General features: G+C 40.0%; 1 protein-coding gene across 1 annotated transcript in view; it reads right to left on the reverse strand.

Annotated features, from left to right (window-relative positions):
* Window positions 1-3,191: 3,191 nt before the first annotated feature.
* Window positions 3,192-20,366, reverse strand: part of DCBLD2 (discoidin, CUB and LCCL domain containing 2) — a 42,232-nt gene continuing 25,057 nt past the window's right edge. The window contains exons 6-15 of the mRNA XM_050333128.1: window positions 19,902-20,035; window positions 19,194-19,234; window positions 16,482-16,697; window positions 14,775-14,899; window positions 10,269-10,416; window positions 9,680-9,859; window positions 8,631-8,724; window positions 8,212-8,261; window positions 7,781-7,918; window positions 3,192-6,703 (exon numbers count right to left, since the gene is read on the reverse strand). Coding sequence (XP_050189085.1) covers window positions 6,261-6,703; window positions 7,781-7,918; window positions 8,212-8,261; window positions 8,631-8,724; window positions 9,680-9,859; window positions 10,269-10,416; window positions 14,775-14,899; window positions 16,482-16,697; window positions 19,194-19,234; window positions 19,902-20,035 — 1,569 coding nt within the window. The 3' untranslated portion in view covers window positions 3,192-6,260. The remainder of the gene's footprint in view (window positions 6,704-7,780; window positions 7,919-8,211; window positions 8,262-8,630; window positions 8,725-9,679; window positions 9,860-10,268; window positions 10,417-14,774; window positions 14,900-16,481; window positions 16,698-19,193; window positions 19,235-19,901; window positions 20,036-20,366) is intronic.

Genomic DNA, 20,366 nt, shown 5'->3' on the forward strand with positions numbered 1-20,366 from the left:
GTAGCCCTGTGGGGTGCAGCTTTGAGATAGATTCCCCTGGACCTCAATTTACAGTGAGCCTCCTAAAGAACAGAAAGATTTCTTAGTTAAAATAAATAAATAAATAAATGGAGCAACGTAAAAAGGAGAAAATTGAAGTTAGGGCAAAACAACTAAAGCCATAAATCACTCATGTTCCTGTGGTGTGGGTCAGCTTTATGTCAGCATGAGTCAGGCTTCAGTTTGCTTTTTAGGACTAGGTTCAGTGCTTCCTGGGTTTTGCACCCTCTATCCTTCAGGATTCAACTCTGCCACTCATGCTGTGGTGGTGTCCCCCTGCTCGTCTCCCCATCTGCCATCTGTACAACACCCTGTGTTCGTCTCAAGGGTGGAAATTGAAATCTAGATAATTGTAAAAACCTTTGTTCTTAGCTTTTCTGTTCAGTTTCTTTTTAGTGTATTTTGTATGACATTCCCACCGGGTTTAAAATCTTTTACTTGTATTGAGTTTTCCAGTGGTGTTTGGTTGTCCAGTTTTCATCTTTCCCTTAAAGTGAGTTTACTGTGGTAAAGCAGAGGTGACTGTTAAAAGTAACATTCTGTTTTCTGTCCCTTTGAAGTGTGAAGGAGTACAAAGTATGACTGGCCTTTTTGGTTTATTTGCATTAGACTTGACTTAATTAATTACTTCTTTATTGCCTGTTAGAGGTTATGTTGTGAAACTTTTGATCTTAAACTACCAAAACACTCTCTGAAAGGTCATCAATTAAAATTTCCTCTGCTCTATTCTCCTTGTAGCCATTCCTCATTTGCTCCTAATAATTGCTGTGAAAATTTCTTTCTCTTGTCTCTTTAGGTCACGAAATGCAAAACTGACAGCTTTCCATGATCTTGGCAGCTAAGAGAATGTTACTTAAAACTGTTAAAACAAGGTTCACCTTTTAAACTATTCCATCTAATTTGATACTACAAACCTCCACTGAAAATAGGACTGCAAAATTTTGCAGCCATTGACAGGTCAGGGAGTGGAAACAGCTTTCCAAAACTGTTAACAGAGATGTATGTCTTATGAACATTGTTCCACTGCACTTTTCTTCCCTGCCTGCCTCCACTTGCTTTCCTTTTCTGAGCTGATTCATGAGAAACCGTGACAGAGGCTGCACTTTTATGCGTTGCTGGCAGTGATGGACATTCTTGATGGTTTTTACAAATCTTGATTATTACTCCTTCAAGGAATTGAGGCTTTCTATGCTGTCTGAGTACCAACAAGCCTCAGGCAGTCATGCTGCTGGACATCCTGTTTTCCAGGTGAGACACTGAATGCCTGACCATTCTTCCTTACAAGAGCTTTAGCTTCACTTCATTACCAAATCCTACTTCCCGGCAACCTCTCCTAATAATAATCGCAGCACGTAAACATGCCAGTGGTGAGGGTACTCCAGGGGTGGGCAGTGACAAAGTGTTGTGGTCAGTAACAAGGCTGCCTTTGGGATTTTTGACTAAGCAGTTTGGGTTTAGGTAGACTGTGATTCTACTGTAATTTGACTGTGTAGTTGTTGGTGTGCTCACTCTAGGGCCAGCAGACAGTATATTTAGAAGCCGTTCTGGTCTGCTGCTCTTTAAACATGAATGTAGGTAGGAGTCTTTCTTCCAATTTCATGTGCTGTACTGTCATTACATGTGCAAAAAAACCAGGGTTCTTTTCCTTTTGCGAGGCAGCAGAGACAGCCTTCTGGCTATGCTGAAAACTGACACCAGTTTCAAGTTTTATATTCCTTTTTTACACCAGAATTTGGTGACTGATCTTGTGGTTTCATAACAGTGATAGTTATGCGTCTCTCACAGCATATATGATTACATTATCAACAATTGTTTTAAGACTTACCTAAGGAACAGACAACTTCTTAAGTTGAATGGCACTGGCCTATCATGTGCAATAAGATTCCTTAGTGCTAATCTTTCTTCTCACACGTCAGCCCAAGAAGTAGCAGCATTTCAGGTAAGTTAAGTTGTGTTTCACACAGAATGTACATTTAGCAGGACGCAGAGACAGATGAGGAAGCAGCAAATATTCTGCCATACCCTGACAGCTGTCCCACATGAGAACAGCCCCTCTAGAACACTGGTCAGCCAAAGCAGGGGTGCTTGTGGGCTGGCATTCATTTTCTGGAGACAAGTCCGCTTGTAATGTTACATGGATGTTTCAGTTTGATAAGCAAAGGACTAAGCCATTTAGGATCCAATTTTGATCTTGTACTTGCGAAAGAGTAATTACGACAAACTTCTTCTATTAGGCACTCTTGTGCCAGTAGAATTAATATGAAAAAGTGCAAGAAGCAAAAGCAGCATCAGCTTTTTTTCAGTAACTGGAAAATAGCCATGGTCTAGTTGAAGACTAAACTAGCAATGCAGAGATGGTGTGTTCACTGCCAGCAGTGACAAGGACCTCTGTGGGTGGCTGCTGCATATCCCTGCTGCCAGGAAACTCTTGGAGGCAGGGAATGACCCCCAGTGTAGTGTGGTAACTCATAAATAACCCTGGCATTTCCAAACTGCAAATGAATTACATATAAGGAAGGTGTTAATTGCAAACATACTGAGTAATACGTATGTACAATTTATTTAAAATACTTTTGAACATACATATAAAACCCCCTCACTATTTATACAGTCTAAGTTCTAGCAACATATACAAATACCGAGCAACTACAATACATGCTGAGGTAAGAACATACATTCTGGGAGAACACTCAAGCCAAACAAGACTGAAATACATTTTATATCCATACATCTTCACATGTAAGAGAGACCCATGAAATGTACCTTTGCTTTATTGTACACAGGTGAATTCTAGTCTTAAGTGTGTCATGCAATTTACATTTGGAAATTAATGTTTAACACTTTGTAGCATACATCTTAAACCCAACTGTTACATATTCAAACTTACCTTTTTAGCCCCACCTGGCAGGTAACATGTTTGAAGTCTGAAGCAGGGAGCAAAGCTTGGGACCAAATTCTTTCAGGAAAAGGGCTTAAATTCTTAAAAACATCCACTCCTGTAACAGCTAACGCTGCTCAGATAATGAAGCTGCATTATGGTTGCTTAAAAAATAACCCACTGTAGAGAAACTGTAATTCTTATACCACCTTAGTCTACAGCTATCCATGGATCTACCATACCTAGCCTGCATTAAAAATTAAATCCAGGTATGTTATTTTTACTGACTTGAACACATCCATTTATTTTTATGGTAGATTCATTTTCCAAGCCTAAACTTGTACAGGTTGAGAACGGAGAGGATTCTTAACATGGCTGGATTAAGTATGTATTGACACGGTCAAAACTACTAACTTCCCACTCCTTTCAAATAAAATTAGTTCAGATAATTTCAAAGTCATAGTTGTTGCTGATAGGTAAGAACACTTATCTGTTTAAGCAGAAGTACAAAGACTGCAGACTAGCTCTGTCAGGCAGAAAAAGTTGCAATACAATAGAAAGTACAATTATAGGCAAGAATTTGTTTTTCACAAATGGGTCTTTATATACATTCACATTTAGGCTTAGACACCCAATTCTAAAAAAAATAATTAAAAAAATCATTCTCAAAGAATGAGAATGAATGATCAGAAATTGTAGAACGGGGCTTTAAGGTAGCACAGAGCATGTTCAACATCTTTGATGGTGACATGGATTGAGGTGCACCCTCAGCAAGTTCACTGCCGACACCAGGCTGTGTGGTGCAATCAGCGTGCTGGAGGGAAGGGATGCCATCCAGAGCGACCTTGGCAGGCTTGAGAGGTGGGACCTCATGAAGTTCAACAAAGCAATGTCCTACACCTGGGTTGGGGCAATCCCAGGCACACCTAAAGGTTGGGCAGAGAAGGGATTGGGAGCAGCCTTGACTGTAAGGACCTGGGGGTGATGGTTGATGAAAATCTCAACATGAGCTGGCAGTGTTTGCTCACAGCCCAGAAATTCAAACACAGCCTGGGGCTGCATCAAAGGATCATGGCCAGGAAGTTGAGGAAGGTGATTCTCCCTCTCTGCTCTGCTCTTGTAAGACCCCACCTGGAATACTGTGTCCAGCTCTGGTGCCCCCAACACAAGAAGGACACGGACCTGTTGGAGCAAGTCCAGAGGCATCGAGAAAGTTGATCAGGGGACTGGAGCACCTCCCCTACAAAGACAGGCTGAGAAAGTTGGGGTTGTTCAAACTGGAGGAGATTGGGTAGAGACCTCATAGAACCTTCCAGTATCTGCAATGGGGCTACAGGGACGCTGGAGAGGGACTCTCTGTCAGGACCTGTAGTGACAGGACAAGGAGCAATGGGTACAAACTCAAAGAGAAGAAATTTAGATTAGACATTAGGAAGAAATTCTCTACTGTGAGGGTAATCAGGCACTGGAACAGGTTGCCCAAAGAAGTTGTGGTTGCCCCATCCCTGGAAGTGTTTAAGGCCAAGTATTTAAGGCCAGCCTGGTCTAGCGGGAGGTGCCCATGGCAGGGGCATTGGAATGAGATGATTTTAGGGTCTCTTCCAACCCAGGCCATTCTGTGTTTCTATGTAACCACATATTTTAGATGTTGAACAGGCCACAAGTAATATTTGATTACAGAGTTTATACACAGCCCCTCTGCAAACAAATTTTCAAGTGGAAAGCGAGGATACCGAACTGGTATTAAGGCATGGTGGCTGCCATTCTTGAACAGTACTTTACTTTTGATTTAATGTTCTCCACCTTTTTTAAGGACCTGGGCAGTAAACAAGGCTTTGAATTACATCACAAAAACAAACAGTAACCACTGAAGTCCATAAAAGTGGGCTACTGTATAGGTAGGGGTCTCACATGTATGAATTAATTCAGCATCCTCCCAACAGTGCTGTCAGAATAAAAATAAAGCATTTAATTTTTTCCCCCTACTACTTAGGTAAGAAAGCTGTGCTTTTTTTTTTCTAACAAGATAAAAAATGACAAATATGGCATCCAAACTGTTTTCATTTGGTGATTACCTAGCTAAAACTAGTCTACATTACTTCAACAGAAGACTTACTGAAATGTTTTCATAGTAGAGAACACTGGAACATCCAAAGGATACAAATTCCTAAATACTTCTGAAATGGACACTCTTTGGAACAGTACTGGTCCTTTTGCAAAGGTTTTGGAATCCTGTATACTTTTAATAAGAACAATCACAAGAAAAGCTCTAAGGCTAAAGTTTGTCAGTTGTGCTAAAACGTACCATATGTGCTAAATGCAAGTGTAACACAAACTGTGCACCATTAGAATATTTGTGTGCTTCCTTAAGCACTCACAGAAGTATATACAGATCTTCCTTTGTATAAGCTCACACCTGAACACACAACAATAGAAACTCTGGGGGAGGGCAGGGCAGGGCATTTCTGAATTCAGTTGCCTCCAACACCTGGATGCTTCCTGCCCACTGACCATCAGGGAAGTCCGACTTGGAGGCAGATGATACTCAGAGTAGCCTTCACTTGGGAGGGAAAAATGAAAAAGCAGTCACCATGTAGTTTACTTGGGTGAATTTGTGCCTCTTGGATCCCTAGGAAGGAACAAGACTGAGTGGCTTAAGGAGATGAAGCAGACAGACACAGAGACAGCAGCTTCTAGTTTTGGAAGGTTAACCAAAAGGGCAAGAACCTTTTGAGGAACAGACAGATGATGATTCCTAATCCTGTGAACAAAAGCTGCAATAATGTAATTCAGAAACAAAACTGATTTATGCCTTAAAGTTAATGGGATTTTTGCCATCAGTCCTGACAGTAGTTGGTAAAGTCCAAAATTGTGCAGACATTTGATAAGGAAAAAGGAATTTTAGAAGCTGTAGTGCTTACAGATAGATCTTATAAAGTTAGGAGCTTTGGGGTTTGGGGTGGGGTTTTCCCCCCAAGAAATAGTACCATTAGGAAGAAAGGACTGGCTTTTGTACTTTAAACTGTTTCTCCCCATTTATAGTTCACATCTATGAATTACTGAGGCTACTCATGAAGAGTTCTTCTCTCATGTCTGACAGACAATTGTACAGTAGTAATAGAAAAGTCCACGGTTTTGCAGGAGACAAGCTGTTAACTGCACATACAGCTTTAGGAAAGGCAGAATTACTGTTTTCCCAGACCTCCAATACCACATCTTTTGGTTCAACGTTGTATTATTTAAGACTAACAATATCAAAACAATGGAATTTTAAAAAAATGAAACTGTCAGCTTTATGGAGCTGGCTTTTAAAAACAAGCCATCACTCTATCTTACTCGTGAGCTAACTGAGTTCATCCTTGCTCCCAGTGGAATGGGCCACGCTCTGCGGTACCTGGTACACCAGTTCATCGGCGCTGCCTGGCCCCGGCTGCCCCTTTGGTATGTCGTACAGTGCCTGTGCTGATGAGGCACTGTCTGTCCTAGATAACAGTTTACTGCAAGTTCCAATCAGTGGAGCAGCTTGATTCCCTGCAGCTTTGAAGGTGGAAATGGAAGGGACGCCAAGAGGTGTGCTGGGATGGCTGGACATGTCCATTATTATGGGAGTTGCATACTCTGGTCCAGTTATAGGCAGTGGTTCGGCATAGGCGTGGTAAACTTCTTGTATGGGTGAGTTGTAAGGGTCCAGATCAGCATAACTTGCTTCTTGTCCTTCCTCTGGTTTGAAGGTTGACCTCTGATGAAGTGTGCCAACAATTCCCCCTACCAGGGGCTGAGCATATTCTGTGTTGCAAGCCCCAACAAAACAAAATAAAAACAAACTTAGTGGAATGTTTGTTACAGCGCCATCACATTAAATACAACTTGTCAATAGTTTCACAGGGGTTATTATTAGCCTAGATCAAACCAGTGGTCCATCCAGTCCACCAGTGCCAATCGCTTTGGAAAAGGATTCCTTTCAACCCAAAAGCCACTGAGATAGCCACAACCTCCCTGTTTCTCAGGTTTGTACTTTCCTGGTGAGCTGAAACTTCCCATGCTGCAAATCTGCCTGAAAACAAAGCTTATTGAAATGTTCTTCCCTGCAAAATTAGATTTAAATGAAATTATCCTGCCTAGCTTTGAATAAGAATGGTCCTTGGGGTGGAGGGTTTGTTCGCTGAGGGGAGAAGCCTGCATGTGGTCAGCTGAGATGTTTTATCTCAATAGATTAATCCACACTACAAAAGCTGGAGGTGAGAAAACTGGCTAGCTGGGTAAAAACAGACAAGCAGCCAAAAAGAGAAAAGCAATTCTGCCTGCAGTGAAGCTGTAATTCTGCACATCTGCCCAACTCTGCCATCAGCTTGTAAGCACAGAGCCAAAGGAACAGTCAGTCATCTTCTCTCTCGTGCTTGGGCCACCAGGAAAAGGGCATGTGCCATTACCAGTAACTCCTCCTTTTCCACAGCATAAGAATTATTTAATCCATATAGAGTGTAGGGAACCATGTGCCAGATTTCAGATTTGTGCATAAAGAGACTGTGATGATACTATTTCAAGTGCATGAAAATATAACCAATTCTTCAACCCTTGGGGTTCTTGGGGTTTAAGAACAAGTACAAGTAAAGAAACTTTCAGCTATTGCATTGACTTAGGCAAGTGTCTATCTACAGCACATCAAGTCAATACATACTTTTATGATACTCAAAGATCTCAAAAAGCCTGCATTTTAAGAAATGTGCTTACTCAGAGAACTATTCATTCCTCCTCTGTCCACCCTCCCCCCAAAAAACAGGAAAAAACTATGTAGCCAAATTCCTAACATTTTTTAGCACGTGATATATATGTTAAATGGCCCACAAAAACAGTGAAATGTACCTGCAGACTCTGTTTGCAACACTGTTGGGACTTCTCTTGGTCTTAGGTGACTAATTTCACTGCTGCTGTAGCGTACAGGAGTTTCTTCATGTTCTGCTGATTTGGTCGGGAGGAATTGCTTCATTCCTTTCCACCATCCTTTCACATGGATTAAAAAACAAACAAACCACCCAAGACTTCACATATATATATATATATATATATATATATATATCTCGTGTTTTAAGCTGCTTAAAATATTTTTGCACCAGAGCTCATATTTTGTAGTAGCAGGTAAATAACTCAATTGTCAGTGTTTGCATGTCCCCAAAGTTACAAGGTATTTTAATAGCTTCTGGCAGACCTGAAGAGACAGAGGTGACAACATGACTCTCACCCAGTCAAACCTTCCTGAATGCTGAGTAAAGGATTTCATAAATCCATTTTGTTACCTGCACGATCCCAGTAAGGTAGATCATATGTGCCCTCTGCTTTTTTCTTGCTGTGAAAAAAAAAAAGAAAAAGGGGTATTTTAACTATTCTGCTTATCAAAAGATGCTTTAATTAATGCTCATCAACTATCACCTTGGATATTACTGGTCCTCAAATTTAATGTACAAGTACCAGTAACCTGGCTTGCCACCACCAGTCTGCTGCTACCGAAGAAAACAGCTCTTAGTAAAAGCACTTCTAATGAAAACAGTTTACAAAAAGCTGGTTTTGCTGTCCTTACTATTGAAGTGAATGTTTTCTCAGAGAGAATACCATTCCTTCCACAAGTGCAGACCACACAGTCCCCACAGTGACACATGCAGCATTTCATTCCCACAGACTGGACTGACATTCATTTAAAGCACTTTCATTCATTTACCGGTTTCTCCAATGCCACGCACAAACTAAGATAAGAATCAGAGTAGTGAAGACCATCACCAGCACTGGAACCAGAACTGCTGCCAATGCCACATCTGAAAACCATTAAATTAAGTGGTGTCAGACAGAAGAGCTTCTCATAAATCATGAAAATTACTTGGGTAAAGCACATAGTTTCCACATGTAGTGTCTATCACACGAGATTTCCCCAGCTAAGTTACCCTGCTGGATGCTCCCACAGTGTAAATTTCAATTAACATCTGGCTCTTCTACATGCATGCACAGCTGGTGTTTTTACAAGGTTTTTCATCAAAATCAACCAATTTGCTTTAGTATAACATTTTTCTGTTAGAACATGTATTTTATTATTTACACATAAAATCCATTACTGTAACCTTTTAAATCTGAACCTCCTTTAAAAAGTAAATGCCACAGTGCCTTAACAGTTAATCCCAATCAGTCTGTTCTGGGTCTGTGACATGAGACCATCCTGTCCCCCGCAATCCAAAGGCCACTTTAGCAGTGCCTCACTCCACAGTGACCTTACTCCCTTTTCTGACCATTTTCTTTGATAAACAAAATGATGTTCTTCCACTTCCATGTCAACAAAACTGATCCATAAAAGATTTGCTATGTCAAAAGTATTTTGTTCTAAGAAATTATCTAATCCAGTAACAAAGCAGTTACACTTGATTAATTCAGAAGGGAAGTCCAAAATGCAACTTCTTCTGACAAAACTTGTTCAGGGATTTTTTTAAAAGCTGAACTCAGTTTGAACAAGTTTTTGGAAGACAAAACTATTATCCAGATATACAACGTACACTGTATATACATACATATCTGACTTGGAAGACTGGCTTTGTTTCTAGATGCAGTATGCAACTGTACATCTTTCAACATATGTGTACTTAATAATCGGTAAATATTAAGAAGAAAATATTGATAATTTGCTATAATAGGTTAAGTGTTGAGAAAAATTAAATTTAGAAAACAGACTTAATGTATGCCAAAGCACCATAAGGAGTTCCCAAGCACTTCTGTTGTGGATACCTTTGGTTACACTTGGAGTCACTGTTGTGTTCTTTATTTCAGGTGTGAAGGTAGTTTTATCTGTCTGCAATGAAGTCTTCACTGAATGAACGAAGTCATCAATGAAGTCAGCATTCTTCTCATCATTCTTGTTCTGAGGTGGTGGTGGTGGTGGTGGCAAGGTGATTTTAGGAGCACGACCTTCAGAAGAAAAGAATTTATAAGAAAAGGTTTCTCAAGTGCTAGTTTTCCATGTCTCCTTTTCAGGAGAAGACAGCTGAAACAGTTTGCTAAAAAACTTTTGTTCATGTTATATAAGGAAAACCCCCCTGAATCAGTAACATGGGAAGCAAGTGACTGGTGCCTTTTGAAACATCCGTTTTCAAAATCAACTTGTGTACACCTAAATTCAGTATTTTCCAGTTAAGTGTAATATGCTCCGGAAAAATTCAGAAGTATCAGGCACAGAAGGGTTATGCAGCCAGAAAGTACTTTTTTTCTCATGGAAAATATACCTACGAAGTAACCTTTAACCTTAGTAATTTAACCTGCAACCTTAATAATTTCACTGCTTGTCATCTTGCACAGTGAGAGTTTTCAGTTGCCTTACCTATACTAAACTGACATCCCAGCAGTTCTACTTTCATTGCAATTTTCTGGTGCCATTTTAAGGGGTTAATCCTAAAAAAGCGCGCAATAATAGGTGGAATGAAATTATTGCGAACTTCCTGGTACAATTCAGTATTCCCTTGAAATACCTAGAAAAGAAAAAAAAAGAAAAAAAAAAGAGAGAGAGAAAAACATTATTATTACATAAATGCAATAACAACTGAGTAACTACAAGCGTTTCTGATGTTTTATTTAGGAAAAATAAGCAGTGCAGGATCCTAAAAATTCACCCCAGAACAGCGCTGCTGCCTGCACGTCTCCACTCACTTGGCCCCATTGCATATGTAACTAAATAAACCAAAGAAGGTGTGTGTACATGTATGCTGCTACCTAGTTCAGAGTAAAGGTACCATGTGATATCCTACTGATGCTCCCCAGGCAGTGCCTGCTGTTCAAGACATCTCACATGTTTATGGCACTGAGTAATTCTAACTCGGTCCTCTTGGGTATTTTGCACTTACTCTTCAAATACATGTATACAGCAAGCAGTTGTGACACCGTGCAAGCAGCAATCAGGCAGTGTCTTCACGCAGCCTAACAGTTAAGCACAGTCTGTCTGGGGCTGGCATTTATGAGAAAGCATTAGGAGGCACAGTCAAGTACGTAACCACACTGTCCTCTCGTGGCTGCTGTCTACAAGTGCCGAACCACAAGTAAAGTAAAGGATTCGCGTTCAGAATGAGAAAGTTCTCCTCAGTCATATTGAGCCATGGGGTTCTGGAAGAAAAAGGGCACAGACTTTGAATGAAGGATGAGTTCAAGCTGGTCCTTCACTGCCCATCCTCGCACACAAAGAACTCATTAAAATGTGCAAATGCAGACAGGGTCTGTCTGGTCAAAATTTAAAACCAGTGAGAGATAACTCGCTCACTGCATGATGCAGTACAAACACACGGACAAACTCACAGTAAACTACAGGTTTTGCAACGCTAGAACTGCTTAAAACAATAGGGCTGCTGTCCCAGTACTCCAACCCTCCCTCTCCTTTAAGAGGACTTGTTTGGCACCATGTCTTTGGGTAGGAAGTGAGCTGCCTCCCCATGTTAGTGCACAGCATTTGCACTTTGGTTCTGCACATGCAGCTCTGTGGTGGTGGTGCTGCAACACAGCTCACCACAGAGGTGACAGTAAATGAGTCTTTTCTGTTTAAAGCACTGATACACATAGGGCAAATCACACTGGACATAATGCAGAACAGAATTTTCGCACTTGCCTGAAAAACAACTATTACAGGGAGCTATCTGCTCACTCACACCACTTGGTAAACAATAAAGCACCCTGCCATTCTTAGGGACAAACGCTCACGCAGTGTAACAGCTGATGTGTCTGCATAAAACGGAGCAGTCAAGAGCTTTTAGTGCATTTCTGATCAATGCAAATTGCTGTTGTTTCAACCTCAATACACAAGATTTTTGTATTACACTCCTGTGTTTAAGTTTTTGTAACAAAATGACTCGAATATCCCTACAGTTTTGAAATAAAACAATTATTCCAGGAAAATATCCATTCAAAAGACAAAAAACCCCAAATGACCCCAGGGACCTTCAAGGGACTCACTCCTTAGCTCCCTGATATAGATGACGTGTCTTCAACTCTCAAAAGACACCCAAGACTCATTACTACTACGTACATGTAAATAATTTGGTTTCTCTCTGCATAGGCACTGTGTGCCTTCATGTTTGAAAGCACTGACTGACCAAACAGACACATTAGTCAATTAAGTTAGCCATGGAAAAATAAATCACTCAGTCATTTATGGAGTACTTCATGTTTGAGTGCACTGTTTTTTCTACATCTTAAATTAATACCCAGCATGTTTGTTTCTATGTATCCACGTGACACTAACAGACTAAAACTGCTAAGCCATTCAGGATACTAAAAATCCAGGTTGGCAAACACAAGGTATTTCCCTTGAGGATGCAGTCTCTGTTCTTCCCTGCAGCACAGCTGGACAAGCACGCAGCTCTCAGTGATATCTGTCCTGCTCTGAATTTAAGTTTATTGTTCTTAAATCTATTTTAGTAGCAATGAATGGAGACAGATTAAATGTGGGGATAAGTTTATGGTGTTATTTTGGAAATAAATGTATAATACAAAGTAATCACAGTCCATGTGTCCACGGAAGACTGTGTTCCAATTTACAGACACTTTTCCCCTAAACAAGGGCAATTTTTAATTTTTTTTTTTAAGCTGACAGGCTTGTAGCTACACACCTCACCGAAGAATTACTTGCTTTGGTAAAGATGCAAATGAAAAGCAAAATAAAGAGGTGACTTCTTAAGGGGATGTGCCCAGCCCAAACTGCTGTAACTGTCCTTACTCGTGCTGTGCCTGCCAATGCCCACTACTACGAGAAAGTACAAGCTGCATCTGGCTACCCAAGCAACACATGCAGAAGTTACAGATTAGGGACACAGATGTCCAGCACTGAAAGTTAAGTCTCACATCAGGTTTCTGAGGCTGAGCAAGTAACAGCAAAGACAAGAAGAATCGGCAACGACTATTACCTTCAAGAAAGATTAACAGCAAAGTGGTTCTTTACTCCAGGCTTTTATTAGCCAAGATTTTGATGCCCAGTGTTATGAGAGTAACTTAACTTTACCTGCAGCTCTGTATTCTTTGTTACTCTAATTTTTGCACAAAAATTTTGGCCTGAGCTCAATACAGTGCAAGTTTTTTGATGAGAAATCATTTTCATATTCCATTTATTATCAAACTCTCTCCATTTCCCTCTGTGCCGTCAAACAAAATTTTCCAACACTGCAACTCTGATTTGTCATTTTCCCCAATTCAAGCATTTTTCAAGCATTTTACTTTTTTTTCATATACAAAAAGTTTAGGAAAAGTTTTTCTTGAGTACTGCCAGATCTCTAGAAGCTATTTGAAAAGAGGATTACAGGAAAGCCTTGGAAAAGCTTCTAGTCCCCTGAAAAACGTTTGGAATTTCAAACATCCTCGAAAAAACGGGGAATAGCATCTCCCAGTCATTTTGGAGTGTAATTACAGAAGGCTCAATCAAAGGCAGAAGACTGCAACTGTATGCATCCAAATCACAGAATATGCTGAGTTGGAATCAAATGAGGTGATGGCACACAGAGGACAAATCTGTTATTTTGAACCATAGTCAACCATTTTTTCTGTCATTTAACCACAGCAGGCACTCCCTGGTACGTCTGGTTCTTCAAGCACTGTGCCTAAAGACACAAAGAGTGCAAAAAAAGATGTATTGCCTGTAGTTTCAAGCTCCACAATTTGTTTAATTTCATGAACATGCAAGAGGAACGACATGTTCAAATTCCAAGGCAACAGCTGCAAAGGTTTCCTAGGAAAATTATCAAACTAACCCTGAAGCCTAAATTCAGGCAGCTCAGTAGCTGAGATTTTATTTAATGACCAGAAGAGGGCAATCCAAACTCACAAAATATGCTGAATTTTTAAATATTTTTCATTTTTCTTGAATACTCCATACCAGTCAGTTAGTTCACATGTAGGCTCAAGGAGATGGACCAGCCCCAACAGTAAATTCTTCATCCTTTCCTTCAGGAAAGTTTCCTACTGAAATTACATTCAGTGTTCAAAAATCTCTTTAACAAACTTCAACATCTTACTTCATCAACAGGATGCTGCATCCTACTTTGAAACAAGGTACAAACTTCAAACTACCCAGAATAAAAAGAAGAAAATGAAGTAAAACTAAAGAGTGACCATTTACATTCAAGGATTTTAAGAAAAAGAAAATTCTAGTTGCAGTCAGGTTACCAAGAATCTCGTCATTTGTTTCAGAAGATCTGATCTCAACTGGAAAGACTATGTAGGACATGGATCTTCTCATTTTTACTGTCTATTAAATACTGCAAAGTTGTAAACGCAGGGAAAGTAAGATTATTTTGCTACTAAGGTTAGGTGTGGCAAAGCCTTCACAATCTGAACATACAAGTTAATTTTTTAAGAAAACTCCCCTCTGCAAGGGCTGTTCTCTTAAATAAGAAACTTAACAGTATTTGGCAAAAAAGATGGAAAGAAACATTATAAAAGATGAAAAATGATACAATTGCTTCGATATGATATATGATATGATACAATATACTTTAACCAAAAGAGGATAAGAAAGTAAACCTTAATTTTGAAACATACAACCTATTTTGAAAGAAATATGATTATTCTTGTGAAGTGACACAGTACCAAATAGCCTACCACTACTGGAAGTTTCTCCTATGGAATATTCCCACCCCTAATAGTAATAAAAACAATATCTGAATTTCAGAACTTTTCAAATCCTTACGTATTTGCGTATTGTCACATTTTCTTCTGCATATCTGCTGTTTATGATTCAAAATAACACTGGAAAGGAAAATTATTTAACGTTGCCTCACCTTACCAATATTAGCTGTATTTACAATTCTGAAATTTCCACAGAACATACCCAGAAAGCACGTGGTATTTTTACCTTATCTTTATCCACACCAGGTTCTCTGTACACTGTCCACTTCTGTGCATCATCACTGTATAAAATTCTGTAGGCTGAGACGTAATAGTAGTACTCTGCTAAAGTTGATCCAGTAGTTATAATGCCTGTGAAAATGAAGGTGCCCAGTCAAGACAAAAAAACTGCTACCATTTTGTAAAAATAAACAGATCAGCTTTTGAATCCAGATTTAAGATAGCCAGGAATCTTCACTGGTCCAGTTAATTTCAAGAAGTTTATCCAACTCCAAGGTGCTAGAGTGTTAAACTTCTACAGTGCCTGTAACTTAACAATCATTTTACTTACTTTTGTATTTTAATTTTCATTATATAACCTTACTAACCACTTTTCCCTCATTTCTTGATGGAAATGGCCCGTGCATTTGACCACAGCCCACTCCTGCCTCCTGCTGAGAGACAGCTGCTGAGACAGCACTGCTTTCCCCTGCTCTTGTATGGCCAACTCAAAAGCAGCACTGAAAGAACTGGAGATTCCTACAGCTGATGCTTCAGCGCTGCAGAACAACTCACACGGGAAAGCTGTTTTGTAAAAGCTTATTAGCACAGGAATTAGAGGAGTCACGTAACATCCAAATAGTCCCCAGGGAGGTAATAACAAAGGCTGCTGGTAAACCGCAGTTGTTTAATGACAGGAAGCCAAGCTGCTGATAGCAGAGTGTGCAGCTGGGGTTACAGAGACCAATTCATGCATTTTGAGAGAGACAAACCCAAACTAATCAAAGGAGAATGTTTCACAATAGCCTTAAAGCCCAGGCCTCTATGAAGCACTCTACCTAAAACAAAATTATTTTTTATTTAAGTCAGATGACAAACATGCCCATTATCAACAGCGAATCACCTCTGAACAATTAAATCAAAACACAAACATCGGCACTGAGCATACAACAGCTGCACTGCCACCCCAGAGGTTAAACCCAAAATGCTTATGCCTCAATGCTTCACTGCTCAGAATGGGCAACACTGCAATCAACAGGAACCAGTAACCGCAAACAAGACACCTCGACTCTCAGAACCTGAAGAAAATCATCCACAGCAGGTTGGGAAACAGCACCTCCAGCTGTCTCTCCAAATAAACAGCTACTAAAATCACCATTTCTGTGAAGGAGCAGAGCCTGTCTAATCCAGAGCCTGGCTGCATCAGCCTGCAGTTTGGCCCATTTGCTGAGGGAAGGCGCAGACTGCTGAGGGGCCGCAATCCCCAACTTCCAGCCCAAGTTCCACATGAGGCAAGGAGGTGAAAAGGAGGCTGCCAGCTGGTTTACTCTGCCTGTTGTTTATCTCACATTGCACTGCAACTACTCCTGTCTCTACTATTGGATTCACTATAGCCCTGACAGGCACTAGGGAAAACCTAGAAGCGTTAAGTGCATCAGAGGTACCAGTGGACTGAGCTGACTGGATTTCAATTTGCACCTCCGAGGAGACAATTAGCAGGATGAGAGAAGCATCAAGGATCCAATAAAACCACAGGAAAAAATTCAACAAATTCTGATGGAAGAGCTGTCTTCTACTATGAAACTACACCTATTCAGCTCCAAGCTCCTCCGAATTTGCTGTAATGGTAATTAAGTGTTTCCTGGACTTTATCTTAAGACTCAGCACGGGAAAAAAGGATGTCAGTAACCAAATTTTTTAAATGCTGCTGAAAAACCACATCAGATTCACTTACCTGTTATTTTCTTTTCTTTATTCAAATCAATCTGCAACCACTGATGTTCATCACTGATAAGAGCAGCCCAAGGAGGACCAACCCTTTTTAATCTGGCATTTTCGGGTTTCCAAATGTTTACTTGTCCTGTTTGGTTAGGCCACTCAAGAATAGATGATGAAGAGATCTGGGAATCAGGAATTACCCCAGATTCCATCCCCAGTGTCCCGTAACAACCTGAACAACAGAAAAGGTGAGGATTGAAAACAAAAACTGAAACTACTCTGCTTGGATTTTAAGACTTTACGTACAAATATTAAAGTGCCATCTAAATTTATTCCTTAACAACACTATCAACAAAACACACTGTCTTCTGCTTTCTAACAGTGATACTGGAACCCAGCTTCGTAATAATGACATTGCCATGATTTATGCCTTGTCCTAGAGTATTGTGGATATTCTCTCAGTCACCACTCACACAGAGCACTAGATGAGAAGTTTTGGGGGAGAAGCTATGCCCACATAAATTCGTGTTTTTTAAACCCACCTCAGTGTCACAATTTAATTTGAACACCAAAGCATATAGGAAGTCATGTCAAAATCCTTGCCTTGAGCTCAAATGCATCCCTTAAATTAGCGGCATTTTTTTGGTCACCATTCTTACTAGGAGTTTCTTCCCATGTTGCATTCTGCTGATGGCTAACAAACGTCTCCTAAATTCAGGGCTAAATTTCCTTATGGCTAGTTGGTATCCATTTGCTGTTTGCTAAATCTTGTTCTGTAGTGCCAACAGTGTTCTCCTCTCACGTGTGTACTTCCCAGAAACAGCAGCAGAGAGCAATCTTTGCCTTCAGTTAGGCAGGCTGAACAACCCAGTTTAGTTTCCCTTCTCTTGTGAGCACTCCTGTAGCCCCTCTCTGCACCAAGGCTGGGCACTCATCCCTGAAGGGAGGCAGAGGTGGCAGAGCCCCCCAGGGAAGGCCTTGCCCACGTCCTGTGAGATGGCATTAATAGTTGATTGTGTCTACTGGACATACTTCACCTGCCGTAGCTCAGGATCACTTTACTAACAGAATCCTTTCCCTCATCTCTCGTTTCCACCTGCCAGTTTGAAGCAGAAATGCCTCAGTCTCTAAGCATCCAAAATTCTACCTTTTGCTCTGTGATTCTTCAGTTAATTTCTATCACTGAAGTCTCAAAGTCAGCCAGGTCTTCCTGTACGAATAGTTTCATCTTCCTCTGCACTGACCACACCTCTGGCATTAACAATACACTCCTCTATTTCATACCAACTCAGGAAACAAACTACTACAGAAAGACCTTTAGCACAATCTGATTAACCTGACTGGAGCACACTACAGGAGTTTTCTTTTTCCTTCAGCAAACTCCTAGGCCACCCAACTACAGAGATTTTAATCTAGACCTGCATCTTGTCTCTAGCTTATTCAATAATTTCTCACGTGTCACTGAAATCCAGAGACTCTAGATCAGCATTTTGTCCTATCTCTTCATATTTCCAGGCCATTAAATTACTTTCATACACACTATCAAATCACGTTTTCAAAGACAAAGAACACCCGCAAACCCCACCCAGATCACTGTGTTTAATACTCTTCATGCATAAGGACACCAGACATGCAATTCCTTCTTTCAGCTCTCACAGAGAGCTGGGAGAGAAATTATTTTACTAGTAGTTGCATTGTATTTTCTAGTTTTTGTTTTTATACATTTCCATCTCCAAACACCCCTGCCCATCAGATCCCTGTCTTTATATCCCCATTCAGCATCCCTTTTATTTATATTAGGAAAAGTATTTGTTTACTTTTGAGGAGTATGTGCATGATTCCCCCCTTTTTTTTTTAAACTTTATCCTTATGAAAAACAGACATGATGGTTTTATGGGTTTTATATTGTTATTAAAACAGTTAAAGACACTATGGAAAGGCCACTGTCTTCACAGTACTGCCAACATCCACTCAAAGATGGCATTCAAAGTGACTTACACAAAAACTAGCTTCCATTTAGAAAATTGCAGCTAATCTATTTGAAAAACAAGTAAGATAGAAGGTAAAAACACACAAAGAAGTAAAGCTTCAAAAAGGGGCAACACTTGTGATAACAATCATCAACCTGGCACACATGGACAAAACAAAACGTAACAACCATGAAGGGATATATCTTAGACACAGAGCAAGGCCCAAGAGCAGCCCTTCCAGAGTAAGAGAGACAGTAATTTATCATACAGCATTCAGCTGCAAGGAAAGGGGAGGGAAAAAAATAGTAAAAGGAGGAAGAGAAAGGTGAGGAATCGTTTGGAGATTTCTTCTACCTTTCTTAACTGACAACCAGGCAAGCGTAAGGAGTAAACCTGGAAGAAAACTAGAACGTACAGTTGTTACAAATAAAGAGCAACTCTTAAGTGCCCAGCTATCCTTTAGCAGTGTGTTTAAAGTATGAGAGTCAAGTCACTTTAAACTAGACTACAATAGAGGAATGTAACCTGAAAGAATCTCTGTCTGCAGATAAGCAAGGCTTACCTATAAATCTAATAGTGACAATTAACCATCAAATTGACATAGAAAAACAATTCAAAAATATACATTACTGAGGAATGCAGCAAAAGAAGTCTCACAAACTAGAACAAAAATTAAGAAATAAAACACCTGCACACTTATTTCTACTCACAAAGTCTGCATGAAAGTATTAACATGTAATATCTGTGATAACACTTACCACTTGTCTTAAAGGTGAAGAGACTTGTAGATAGAGGTCCCCTGCAGAGAACAAAAGATATTTTGCAGTACTCAGGTAAACTGAAACAAACTGTCTTCAATTTACTTTTCTTGTCTGACTGCTTGCCACTGAAACCTATGCACATATGCCTGAACAAACACTTAATTTACTTACTTACTTTAGCAAAGTAGCGCTTTCTGTCACCAAGTTGCAGCGCTTTCAGTACAAACACCTTTTCAACTGAAAGCTAGTACAGAGATACTGAGTTAGAGGCTTTCAAACAAACACACCAGGCAAAAGGCATGTCTTCATCAAAATGCTTCCCTTACATATCAAGCTATTGGTAATAAGAACCAACTTCCTCTGACTGTTTTCATTCCTAGGACTTCTGAGATACAATGACAAGCTGCTCTCTTTTCCCTGCAACTAAAAAGCTGCTGTTACATTATTATTTTTCCACAGATCATAGGAATTTACACTCAAGAAGGTAAAAACTCCTTGCAGAATTTGGAAAATTAATCTTTAGGGTCTAGAGGTTAAAAATATCTGGTAAACAATAACACTGTAGCAAGAGTGCACTGTGAGAACCTTAGAGAAGAGAAGCTGCCAGGGGAACACGCAGCTCCACTAGCTGAAATTAATCCTGCAGTGAGACACCACCAAGATCTAAGGTGCCAAAGATAAGGAAAATACAGGAAGTACACTTACACTTTTGAGGTGACATTGTTAGCCAAGGAGCCTTCATAGTAGGGAATGCCCTTGCTGATCACAACGTTAATTTGGCCACCCAGAGTATTTGACACAACGCCTGCGTGAACACCAGCCATACAAAGTGATGACGACTTGAAGAGGGGGGGGAAAGAAAAATTTAATACTACAAAGTAAATAAATTAAATACTACACCATATTTTGTAAACGCTACACCATCCAGTTATAGCCTTTGTTATTATTACATGAAGATACTGCTCTAATTTAACTGTTATCTCTGTTATTTAGATATAACAGACTCATCTACAGTTTATTATGAAATTCATGAAAACAAAAAGAAGGTCCTTCATTTCACTGTGTCGTGGCCCAGATGTATTTGGTACACGACTCCTGTCACTAAATACCCTCAAACCAACACCAATGTGAAACAGTCTGAAAAAGCCAGACAGCCAGACTTTCAGTCTG

The sequence above is a fragment of the Myiozetetes cayanensis genome, unplaced genomic scaffold (genome assembly GCF_022539395.1).
Source record: "Myiozetetes cayanensis isolate MyiCay16 unplaced genomic scaffold, myiCay2020 scf5-8, whole genome shotgun sequence".
NCBI classification, from domain to species: Eukaryota; Metazoa; Chordata; class Aves; order Passeriformes; family Tyrannidae; genus Myiozetetes; species Myiozetetes cayanensis.